The sequence below is a fragment of the Lepus europaeus genome, chromosome 2, assembly GCF_033115175.1.
Source record: "Lepus europaeus isolate LE1 chromosome 2, mLepTim1.pri, whole genome shotgun sequence".
Lineage (NCBI taxonomy): Eukaryota > Metazoa > Chordata > Mammalia > Lagomorpha > Leporidae > Lepus > Lepus europaeus.
The window spans coordinates 172,848,321-172,861,374 of NC_084828.1; the positions used below are offsets into that span (position 1 = coordinate 172,848,321).

Sequence of the window (13,054 nt, forward strand, 5' to 3'; positions counted from 1 at the left end):
TGCAAGGTTCTATAAACCCTCCATAAAATAAAAGGAAGGAGCAGCCCTGAGATGGAGCTAGGCAGAAAACTCCCTTGGTGTCCCATCTCCATTCTCTAAGTACATTACTGCTTGCAAATGCATCAACTTAATTAAAACTAATGTAATTCTAATGCACCAATTTGATTTACAAATAATCTTCACAGTCACCAGGACATCAAAATGCAATTAAGGCTATTTGAGGAAAGTCTCTGATGCATATTATGTTCTGACGCTGCACTATGTCAAGAAACCCAGGTCTTTCCGATGTCACTAACGTGTTTAGCAGCCTCCTTCTCACTCAGATGCCTCTCTCAATTAGGTTCTGGAGAGCGTGAGCCATGACAGTTCAGGAACATTTACCAAATTCTTTCCAAATGGCCCTTTAGCCGAATACTTTTTCTCTGAGCTGGTCTGTGGACCTGGGAAAGTGCAGGCAGTCTCACAGACACCAGGCTTAAGGCAAAATCAAATTGGGAAGTTCAGGAGTTCCTTATTACCTACCCATGTGTCCAGACGGTAAAAGATTCTGAAGCAGGATAATGCAACTGGGAAATGAGTCTGGTGAAAAATTAAGTAATACACACACGATTATGAGAGCTGCTTGGTTGGGTCCTCTTGCTCTGCCCCTTTGCTCGGTGTTTTAAGGACATCTGTTTGGGCAGGGCTACTGTGGTTGCTATAAGCTTGTTTTGGGGCTCTTTTGTGCCTTATGAATGGGAATGGGTATGAAATCGTAAAAATGGCCCAAAATATCTGCAGAGTAAAATGGGCAGCTATGATGCACTGTGATGAGTAGCAGTACTGTAAGGGACAGTTTGAGTCAGTGGAGTTAGCGACGGATTAAAACCCTGTAAGCAGTAAATAAACTGGTTACTTTTATGAAAATGCCTGCTCTCACCCACATCACTCAATGAATACTGACATCATTCTCCAGGCCATTTGACTGACATCCTCAACCCGGACAGCACAGCAGCTGCAGTCAGCTACCTGGCAGACCTACTAGCAGAATACCTGGTCCAACCCTTGGGCCTCATACACCTTTGTAGTCACTCCCTGGGGTGGGCTTGGTGTGATGAGAGAAAGGAGAATTTCCAGAACACTGAATCACACCTAAGGTCAGTGTCCAAAGCACTGAAGTCAAAGAATAATCGTTTAGCCAACTGGTTCTGCCAAAAGCCTCATGGAATGTCCACTAGAAAGTCAACGCCCACTAGATCTAGTTTCCAACGGGAAAATTGCAGGTTTAGGAGGCAATTAGCATTTTTAACTACTTATGGTCTATCAACCATGGTTCTAAAGATGTACGCATAGGCTTTCTCATTTAATCCACAGAGCGACGTGGCAAAGTAAATATAATTCATATTACATATTTATGCATAGTGTGTAGGCATAGAACTGTAACTGAGATCATTCAAAGAGACATATGTATTAGGGATTTCTCTTTGGGATCAAGTCCATACCTGTTTTAGCCTCTGCTTCTCATTCAGCAATGACACACACTGGAAGTGCCAGCTTGCGTGTCTTCCTTGCTGGAGACTGCCAACATCCTGAGAGCAGAACCATGTCTCAGCAGCAGCTATGAGAGCAGTAACTGTCTCAGCCTCAGAGGTGACCACCATCTACTGCAGACTTAAGTAAATGCGCTTTCCAAGTATTCCTGCCTGGAGTCTTTACAATTTGAAGAAGTGCGCACTATAATTATCCTCACCTTAGAGATAGGGAAACTGAGACTTAGAGAAATCTTTTCACCTTTGTGCCCCAGGTACACATCCACAACCTAAAAATGCCACACACGTTCAGAAACTATGAACCTGTTATACAATTTCCTTTGGCTAAATAGGCACAAATGAAGAAGTAAGCAAAACATATTTTTTTTAATTCCAAAATATTCATTTGATCCAAAACACTCAGGAAGCAAAGACCCCAGAGCTTCATGCTTGGACCATGTGCTTCCCACAGGGGTTTAGTCTAAGGTTTCAGGCGGTCGAGGACAGGGAAGAAGACATTTTGTGGAAGCCGTGACCTCATCAGGAGGGTGTCATTGGCTTCACTCCTCAGAGCCTGGGCTCCACACACGGAATGCAGAGATCCTGGGCGGGGTCCTTGGGTCAGTGCATACTCCTCCCTCCACAGAAGAGCAAGCCACCTTCACAAGACATTGCAGAAGAGTTCTATGTAGCTGCCAGGCTCTGCTCGCGTCATTCATACACTGTGGATGCCCCATGCCCACTGAGCCCCTGAAGCCAGTTTACCTGGCAGTGGAAGAGATGGATTCCAATGCCCCGTGGCAAATCAAGCAATGCAGGAGGCGGAGGGACTGCTGAGGGTGAGCCCAGATGGCAGCCCTCAGCCTCACAAGTGAACACTGTCCTCCTCGCCAGTAAGCCACAATCCAGTTAGTTTGCTTTTGTCGTTTTGTTTCTGTTGTTGTTGCTATCCTGTAGCTCCCTCTTCAGCTCAAGGCTTCCCATAAATCATGATGTAACCAACCTGAAAAATCTTCCTCTGGGCCTGAGATAAATGTTACTGAGCAAGTGAAAAGGAGAGGCCAGCTGCGGTGTCCTGCTTGGCCTCACCGAGCAGGAAACGTGCCTTTGTTATTCATGAATTACACTGTACGTTGCATCCTGATGTATGCTTCTAGGGGGCAGGTTGCTCTGGTGATTCTAGGTTGCGCCAAAACAGAATTATTTTTACCAGAACTTAGAATGCTCTGATGGAATTAAGCAAGTAGAATTTTTTTTTTTCTTAAGCATTTGGAGGCCTGACAAATTTGGTCACAAGAATTTGGAAATAAAGAGTTGACCTATGAAATCTACCCAGAATGGATCGGGAATGTAAAGGGACCAGAGAGAGAGTAACTGTTAGGCCAGAGCAGGATTTTCCCCAGAGCTTCCTTGGGTGTGGCAACCTGAATAGAGAATTCTTCCATGGAAAGGAACCTGTCAGCCTTGGAAGAATGAAATACCTGGAAGTGGAGAGCTAGATGCTGGCAATATGCATCCTCAGAACAAGGAGGGGAGAAAGATTTTAGGCAGGAGGTTCTGTTCCTCTGAGACCGTGGCAAGGCTCCCTCTCAGTAGAGCAGGTGGGGGCAGAATGTTTTAATTCTGTTCTTTGATGGCAGTACACAGAACATCCCTACCATGGCAGGAGGAGAGAGCTAAGTTGAAAAGGGGTTAAGAAAATTCAGGAGAGTGAACGGTTGCCAGGAAGGGCCACACCAGGGGCTGGAGCTGGAAGTCAGGATTAACAGCAAGCTGGTGATACAGGGCAGCTTATTAGGGCAAGCGGTAGGGTTGGCTAGGTTTCCAGGGCTCCCCACAAACTGGCAAATAGGCATCATTTCAGGGGCTCCAGGGCATGAAGGCTCTCCCTCGGTGTCTGGTACTTACCCTCGGGGGGGGCAGTTGGGGCTGTTGCACAATGGCCCAGATTGGAAGAGCCCTGTTATGGCAAGTGGCTGGGGACATGGACTTACTCAGCTGCTTATGAAGCGGGAAGTGCCTGGCCTCTAGCCAGGCCCTCAAAACTGGGCCAAGACACATGAAATCTATGTACAAAGTGGTTCTATTATTTGTGCTTATCCAGATCCACCACCTGGGCCCAGTGTTGAAAGTATTCTGAGTACAGGCTTAGTGGGAAAGAGATTATCGGGTGATACTTGGACAGGCGTGGGTGTAGTACAATCCCACAAGCCACAGATGTTCTGATCCAGATGTTCAGGAGTTGGAATCAAGAGCTACCCTAGAGCAAGATCCTTGCTACAGAGAAAGACAGGCACAAGCTATCTCGGCCACATCCCTAGAGTATCTGACTAACCAAACAGACTCACCAGGAGTCTACTCTCACTCTTTATGACGATATCCTGTTTATTTTCTTCACAGCCCTTAAAACACCCTGCAGTTGACCATTTAGGCATTGTGCATACATGTCATATATGTAAATATGTGATATATGTTACATATTTATTAAATGTTTTATTATCTATGTACCAGTTTTCTATTCATCTTTCTCACTAGCCTATTAGCTCCAGTAAGGATTTTATTCACCAAAGTACACCCAGGACCTAGTAAAATGGTTCAGAGTCTGCGTCCTATAATTATTTGTTCAGTGAATCAAACCAAAAAAAAGGCAAGAATCCATGGGTGAATTTAACTCTCCCCATCTCCAGGTGATTCTCTGATCCAGGTAGCACTCATTTATAGGAAAAAGCGGAATCCTCCTCACACTGTCAGCACTGTGTCTGGCTCTTCTCAAAAAAGTGTAGCTGGTATTCCAGTAAGTGCCTTATTCTAATGGTAGTGCAGTTAGCACAGGGCATGTGCTTGGGGACTGTCCAGTTCTGGGCACAGTAGAGAGCGGGTCTCAACTAGATTCAGACAGCGCCCTCGTTCACCCTCAGGAAAAGCTCCCTCCCCCAGTCCACGGCTTTATTCTCTACTTGCAATTTCTGCCAAACCCTCAGCACCGTGATCGTGTTTAATGCTAACACACAGTGGTGCTTAGGTTATTGGGTTAAATAAAATCTGCTGGAGCTTGGAAGGTTTTTATACATTGGCTTTCATCCTTGCTACTTAATTAAATCCCTCACCTGGTGAAGGGATTTTGAAGCCTGCAACTGTGACTGCTGAAAAACCAAAACGCCAGTTGTGTTTAATGCCTCAAGTGCAACACGCCCGACGCCTCCCGAGTCCCCGACCAATACCGATGTTAACTGAGAACTGAAGGTGACGGCAGAGGAGACCGGACCAGCACAGCAAGATGAGCACACGAATCTGCTTCCCCTCCAGCTCCAGCTCCTAAACGTGGCAGAGAATTTAGTTTTTAAAGAAGGTTTCCGGCCGGCGCCGTGGCTCACTAGGCTAATCCTCTGCCTGAGGCGCTGGCACCCCGGGTTCTAGTCCTGCTCGGGGCACCGGATTCTGTCCAGCTCTCTGCTGTGGCCCGGGAGTGCAGTGGAGGATGGCCCAGGTCCTTGGGCCCCTGCACCCGCATGGGAGACCAGGAGGAAGCACCTGGCTCCTGGTTTCGGATTGGCGAAGCGCGCTGGCTGCAACGCACTAGACTTAGCGGCCACTTGGGGGGTGAACCAATGGAAAAAAGAAGATCTTTCTCTCTGTCTCTCTATCTCACACTGTCTAACGCTGCCTGTCAAAAAAAAAAAAAAAAAAAAGAATGTTTCCTTAGCACTACCAGCATACATTTGCCATGACACTTTGCAGACACTTTGCAGGTCTCATTCCTTGAGTCTGGGCTGTCATCATCATGACTTGCTTTGGCCATGAAAATGAGGCAGAAGCGACAATGTTAGTTCTAAGCATAGGACGATAAATATCCTGTGTTTTTGCATGTTTCTGTTTGCTGCTCTCTAGTCTCTGACCTTGCCCTGAGTGTCCAAACTGGTCTGTTCATACGAGAAACAAAATGTGTTCAAGTCACCCTAGTTTCCCACAGCCAGTGGCCAGTCAACACCCAGGTGTGTGAGCCATTAGGGTTCCTATGGCTGTTTGTTACGATGCATTACTGTGACAACAGACAAGCAAGAATACTTCCAAAAGTCCGAGGAAAATGGAATTGAAATATAAGCTTATTTTGGTGCAAAAATTTTTTGAAATTCATGCATATGAGTGGCCTTCCAAAAGATCATTAAGAATGCATACATGGGTCTGGTGCTGTGGCTTGGTGGGTAAAGCTGCCACCTGTGATGCCAGCATCCCATATGGAGGCTAGTTTGTGTTCCGGTTGTTCCACTTCTGATCCAGCTCCCTGCTAATGGCCTGGGAAAGCAGCAGGTGATGGCTGCTTTCTTAGGCCCCTGCACCCACATGGGAGACCCAGAAGAAGCTCCTGGCTCCTCACTCCTGGCTCCTGGCTCTGACCTAGCCCAGTCCTCCTGGCCATTGCAGCCATCTGAGGTGTGAACCAGTGGATGGATGGTGTCTCTCTCTCCTCTCTCTTTCAAGTAAGTAAATAAATCTTAAAAGAATGCATATTATGAAAAGCTATGCATAGATTTCAATATTTTTTGCACAAAAATAAGTTTATCCTTAATTCCTAACTTCCACTTTTCCACAGACATTTTGGCACGCCCTCTTGTAACTGACAGAATCCTTACTGTGCTCATAGCACCATGTTACTGCTTGTAACGAGCAATTAGTAGCAACGGTGCCTGAGTGCAGCATTAAGCCAAGTCCTGCACTCTAAAAAGTAAAAGAGCACATGCCGCAGCAGGTTCCTACATGGGCACAGATGCCTGAGAAGGAAGAATTGTACCGACATAACTCTGACCCTCCAGACCTTCCCAAAGGCAGGGATGGGGTGAGGGTGGGGCAGAGAGCGGCTCCACTTAGGAGGAAGATAAACCTTCCCTTACACCAGGGTGAAGAGAGTGCCAGGAGGCTGCAGACGGCTTGCCTGCCATACTTTCATGTTTCAAAAAAAATGAAAACCATCGATTCACACACCTGCTCCCTAAAACACAAGCTTGGGGGAGAGAGATGCTCAACAAATCAGGTGTAAGTAAGAGCAGAGACGTATGCCCAGCTGTGGACACCCACCACCCTCTATTTTCAGTCTTTAATGCAAACAACCAAGAAATATCAGATGTTGGAGAAAATTCTGTGGCACAAGGAAAAATAATAAGGATGGGCCAAGGAATCGTAGGGGAAACAACTAATTCAATAAAGGAAAAAAGTGTTTTAAAAATGCGATATCCTCAGAAAGACTCATTGTAATACCACATCTGTGATAGAAAGCAACTTTCAGATATCTTTCAGACAATTAATAAAGAAACAATAAGAGGGGCAGGCGTTTGGTGTGGAAGTTAAGATGCTGCTTGGAATGTGTGGTTCGAGTCCCAGCTCCAGGGGCTGGCCTGTGGCACAGCAGGTGAAGCCACTGCCTGCACATCCCATATGAACTTTGGTTTAAGTTCCGCTGCTCCACATCCCATACAGCTCCCCGCTGATGCACCTGGAAAAGCAGCAGGAAGTGGTCTGAGTGCTTGGACTCTTGCCATCCACATGGGAGACCTGGAAGGAGTTCCATGCTCCTTGCTTCAGCCTGGTCCAGCTCTGAGTTTCTACCCCCACCACCGTGTGTGTGTGTGTGTCTGTGTATGTGTGTGTATGTGTGTGTATCTCACTCTCTGTAACTCCACCTTTCAAATACATAAATCTTAAAAAAAAAAAAAAAAATACAGCTCCACTCCTGATTCCAGCTTCCTGCTTTCTAGGTTTTTTTTTTTTTTTAATTATCAATATTATGGTAAGTGATGGAAAAGAGAAGCCCAAAAGAAAAATAGATACTTAGGAAATCAAGAAAAATTTAAGAACATGGGTGAGGAAGGAGATCGGATATGTGTAAGAAATACAAAAGGCATGGCATGTGAATCCAGTGTGACCCAGGGGTGTTGGCTGAAGTTCTAGAAGGAAAGAAGGGAGTAAGAAGAGGGGGAGCAAACAGTGGGAGAAACAGCAGAGAAAATGCCCCAACATAAAAATTAACAAGTCTCAGATTTTAAAAAGCTCCAATAAAGTGCTGGATACAAGTAGTTAGCATACACACATACACACACACGCATGAACACATACACACAACACACCCCTAGAGAATATTCCAAATTAAGCCATTGTTTTAAAGTGGCAGGCACAGAAAATGAAGCTAAGACAAAGTTCCCTAGGTTTTGAGATGCTACTGAGAAGATGTAAACAATGATAAACACAGGCACTAATTCTAGCTGTCAATATAAAAAACCTGCATACGTGCATAAATATAAATAGAAGGACACACAGGACATGGCAGGAGGTCATGGGGCAAAGTACGCAGGGGCCTTCCAGAAATATACCCACTGCTAAACTTTGGAGGATTTTGCTATGCAAATATTATCATTTATGTTTTAAAGAAGGTAGGATTTAAATAAAGCCAGAAATTATGCTTGCTTCCAATGTGTACTAAGGCTCTTTTCTTAGAGAAAACTGATAAAAGTCCTGCTTATTTATTTCTGTTTTGTTTAGGGTCATTTTTATAAATATATTTCTAATTTCTGAATTTAAAGTATTATATTTTGCTCTTTCATTTTTTTTCCTTCCTCTATTTCTCCACCTAACTCATTTATCTTTTGATTTTAGGCCAGGAGACATGATCACTCTTCTAGAGGATTCCAATGAAGACTGGTGGAAAGTAATTACTTCCTTTTATTTAAAAAATCATTTGGTAATGATAATTCTGGTTAATGCCTCAATTATATGTGTGTTCCTCTTTTTTCTTTCCAGGGGAAAATTGAAGACAGGATTGGCTTTTTTCCAGCCAACTTTGTTCAGAGAGTACAACAAAATGAGAAGATTTTCAGATGTGTCAGAACGTTCATTGGATGTAAGGAACAAGGACAGATAACACTGAAAGAGAATCAGGTGAGTGAAGCACATACTCACACCAGGTGTGACCACAATAGAGCAGCAATCATCGAAACCAACACAGAATACACAGAGAACTGAGAGTGGAGTCGCATTCCAAGTACCCAGTCTGCAGAAAGGTAAGCCTACTCCAGGATGCAGCGTGGGGAGATCTAAACACGCAGGACTGAAATGTGGGGGGGCTCCCTGGGTAGAATCCGCTCCAAGAGGAAACATGCTCTTGTACAGTGTCATGGCAGCAGGATGAGACTCTCTGGTCTCCACGCTATTCTCAGAAAACCATTAGTCTCTGGTGTGCGCAGCTCCTCTAGCTAAGGCTCTGTGCTGATGTCTACCAACCTGTGGCTAAGTCTTCCTGGGCCCATGGGAATACTTTGTCATTATTTGCTGCTGTGTCCCAAGGTTCGTTGCACATGGAATTCTTTGTGATGCGTCAACTTTTCTGAGAAGTGAGCCATGAACCCCCTGCACTTCTGTCTTGAAGCATCTCCTCTCTTGCTCCAGATCTCTCCCAGGGAATGTTGCTAGAGACAAAGAGGCAGGAACTCACAGCGTAATTCTTGGTCCTACTCTTCTCTCTGGCTTCCCACAGCTCCTTCTTCCTCCGTGCCGTATCCCGTGTCCTTACTACAGAGCACAATAATGTGCTCAGAACTCCAACTTTGCTCTGGATAGATTAAGGGAGGATTTAGGGAATTAGAAATTAAAATTTCCTTTTCTCTCTGAATCAAGCCTCAGAGCAAACTTCAATTTCCAATTTTGGAAGTCACAACTGCTGCCTGCCTGTCTGTAATGTTGGTATAGCACTTCTACTATTTCCCAAGCCACTGACTGCCCCTCGTTGAAAATGATGAGGCCCACCCTGCAAAGGAGCATAAAATGAAACATGGAGAGAGCTCCCAATCTCTTAGCTCACTTTCCAAATGCCCACAATAGCCAGGTCAGGGATAGGCTGAAGCAGAGAGCTGGGAACTCAATCCATGTCTCCCATGTGGGTGACAGGAACCCAAATGCATGAACCATGACCACTGCCTTCCCAGGGTGCACATCAGCAGGAAGTTGGAATCAGGAGCAGGAGTGGAGACAGGACTCAAAAACTCGAGTGCTACATCGTAGGTTGAGAGCATCCCAACCAGTGTCCGAACTGGTAGGCCAAAAGCTCACCCCAACCATTCCACATGCCACAAGTGGCCTCTCGAACACTCTCCAGGTCTCAGAAGTCACCAAAAGAAAAAAAAAATCACAGACGAATAGCTCTTTTAAAAAGTTTGCTATCTCTTCCTTTATATTTACTTAAATAACAGTTACCAAGAATGAGAGACCAATAATTCTGAGTGTTATCTTCCTGCTATATTTTTGCAAAAACAGGGAGTGAAATTGACATTTTCAAAATGTAGTGGACTGATGTAGCAGGATGCATCAGTCCACTTACTTGGAGTGATGATTCCGGGCTATGTGCTAGGGGCCATGAAATTGCTTAAGCTCAAAAATGCAGTAAATCTACTTTCTATGATGAACCCAAGAAAATGATCTAAAATACAGCATGGGGAAATGTTACGCAAAAAATAAAAATCATTACAGTAGCATTCAAAATGGTGAGAATCAGGGACAATCACAGAGCAACAGGAGTGATGAAGTTACCAGTAACAGTTTCTTTACTGGGCAATATTAGGAAACAAAGCAGATGTTATGCTGTATGATAATATTGTGGACAGGATATTAGACTTGAGATCCGGACTCCAGTCACTGCTATTTCACAGTAAACAGAAAAGGGGGAGACAAAGGCAGGACCTGAGGCCCTGTTTTTTTTTTTTCCTGGGAGCCATAGCAACCAGACAGAGCAAGCATCAGATGAGATCCAGGGACTTGAAAAGCCACCCTGCCATACCCCTATGCCCACCAGCACCACTACCACGGGCTGGTGACAGGGGCCCATGGCACCAGGTAGACCATGGGAGAAAAAGGATCAGGAAGGAGTACAGCAAAGTGGCATAGGAGACAAGGCAGCCTGTGACCTCCCAGGAGGGACAGGGAAGGGAGAAGCTTGAGAAGACAGTGACAAAGCCTTGTCACATGTGGCCCAAGCAGGCTTCCTGCCTTTGGAGAATGGGGACAGACCAAGGAGAGAGGGCAGAGATCTTAAAATACTGTGTTGCCATCCTAAATGATGGCTTTATAAAGTAAAGGGATGAGTTAACAATTAATGATACAATGGTAGTAAAAAGTTACTACAAATATGATAAATATTTTTAAGTGGAAGCTTTGCTTAGGGTTCTTTGTTTTCCACAAAAATTACTTTTGTGGTATAAGTGTACAAAGGTTGGATTTGAAACACTCGTCTTACCTCTGGAATCTGATCATGTACAGCTGCACCGTCTTCCTGTGGTTCTTCTAAGCCTCAGCTTTGCACATGCAAACGCGAGAGTATGAGCGCACACACAAGTCACCACACCCCACTACAGCCATGTCCAGTTGCAGGAGCTGCTACTGTGTAACTGCAGGTTTCCAGAGAGGCCTAAGCCATCTAGTGATTTTTGAATATTAAAATCTTTAATACCCTTAAAGAGCCTGGGCTCTATGGTTTCACTTTGGCTTTTCAGCTTACTTGAAGTTGACATTCTCCTCTTTTATAAAAATTAATTAGAGCATGTGCCCACTTTAGGACACACTGCATTTTGTAACCGTGCAGCTTCTCATTCATCCGGTCCCTTGTGCACAGAGTATCTGTTCAGAGATCCAAAGCCACCCATGGACAAGCACGAAGTGCTCCTTGCTTAAGCTCACCTGCTCCTGAGGATTCCCCGGAGCCAGCACTTGCCCAGCATATGCCCGGCCTACACATTCCCCAAGGAGTTAACAGCAGAAGCCATCATCTGCCCATAAGAGCAGTGCCCCTTAGGGAGAGCACCCCAGGAGCCCCCAGCCCCACCCCAGAACACTGCACAGAGCACTCTGCCTCCCACAGAAATGTATGCAGCCTCGTGTGGCCACCCCCTTTGGCACTGCGATAACTCGTGGGCTTGCTCCGTGGAAGAGAGGCCTTTATCTCTACTCTCCCATTCACTGTCACCAAGGGGTTATTGTTACAAGCACTGTCCTTCTTAGTCATCACTTACTCGTGCTATCTGAACACACTGTGTAAGGTCTATGAACATTATATACATAGTTTTCTTTGAGGCCACATACATGCCCTATGAATTTGATAGACTATTTGTCATTACTACGTTATAAATGATGAGAAACAAAGGCTCATACTGGCTGTGTGCCTTGCTCAACTGGCAAAAACCCAGTAAGTGGTCAGGCTGTAACTCCAACGTAGGTACACAGTCTCTAAGTCAGCGCCTTCTGTGGAGCCATATGCCCTGGGGAGAGTGGAATAAACTCTAAACAATGAAGAACCGTTTGCACAGCATGGCTGTCATAAAGACAAATGTTTGGGACCTGAGGACCCCTTGAAAACAAGCTCTTGCTCCCGTAGGCTCCCTATTGAGTCCTTCTCAATTCTAGGCAATGCCATCATCATCAGACCGAGACCCCCTCTCTAGTGCCCCACACCCCCCACACAGCAAGCAGGCACTTTTCCCAGCTCCATCCCATGCCAGCACTTCACACTTCTGTAGGTTTATCCAACCGGATCCTTCCCGTTCCAGAAATCTGGAAGTCTTTTGAACAAAATAAATTTGGGAAGGATGTTCATCTTTATTGGCAGAGTATTATTAAATAAGCTTGTTCACATGTTTAATTTTTTTTCCCTAGAATAATCTTGTGCTTCCCCATTTTAGGGAAAGGCCATTTGTTTTCATGTTAATAAAACAAGGATCAGTGAAACCAGAAGGCAAATTAAAGTCTGCTGAAGTTCATCAATTTCCGGAAGGAAAATATCTGCTCAGTGACTCCCGTCCACCCCTGGCACATTACCCAAAATAATTTTCTTTCAGGCAATGAGTTCACACCTGCACGATCCTGGCTCGTGGCTGAACAGTGAGGGGTTGAGGTCCAGGGCCAGTGAGACAAAAAAAAAAAACAAAAAAAAAAAAACAAAAAAAACGCCCCTTCAATTACATGTGTTCAATAGGTAACACGGCAACACTTCAGGCTGAACCGGACCCAAACGGTCTGTCTGTAACCCTTCGGGAAAAGGCCACATCCCTGATATTATCGTGAGATGTTGTCTTTGCACCACCTGAATCAGACTCACACGAGAATCAGAATCAGTTGGGAACAGGCAGCTCCCACCCACACCTGCTGAATCCGAACTTCCAGGGAAAGGCAGGAAGCAAACTCTTCTGTGGACTCCTCAGGCGTTCTGATCCAGGCTGACATCTGAGAATGGCCTTCCTTTCTCCTGTCTCCTTTTCAGGCCTGCACTTGTCCTCTGACCACTGAGGGCGTCCCTGTTTCCATTTCAAGATGTGGCATTGAAAGGCACTGAGCGCTCCACTGTCACACCAGTTCCCTGTTTTCAATCTTTGCCATTAACGTGGCAACCATTTTTTTTATTAAAGACTCGCTTTTATTCATTTGAAAGACAGAATGATGGAGTGAGGGGAGATCTTCCATCAGCTGGTTTACTCCCCCAAAACCAGGAGCCAGGACCTTCATGCAGGTCTCCTTTG

The 13,054-nt window shown here is 45.3% G+C and overlaps 1 protein-coding gene across 1 annotated transcript in view; it reads left to right on the forward strand.

The window, feature by feature from the left end:
* STAC (SH3 and cysteine rich domain) overlaps positions 1-13,054 on the forward strand; it is a 138,771-nt gene that overhangs the window by 119,136 nt on the left and 6,581 nt on the right. The window contains exons 9-10 of the mRNA XM_062179691.1: positions 8,154-8,205; positions 8,298-8,435. Coding sequence (XP_062035675.1) covers positions 8,154-8,205; positions 8,298-8,435 — 190 coding nt within the window. The remainder of the gene's footprint in view (positions 1-8,153; positions 8,206-8,297; positions 8,436-13,054) is intronic.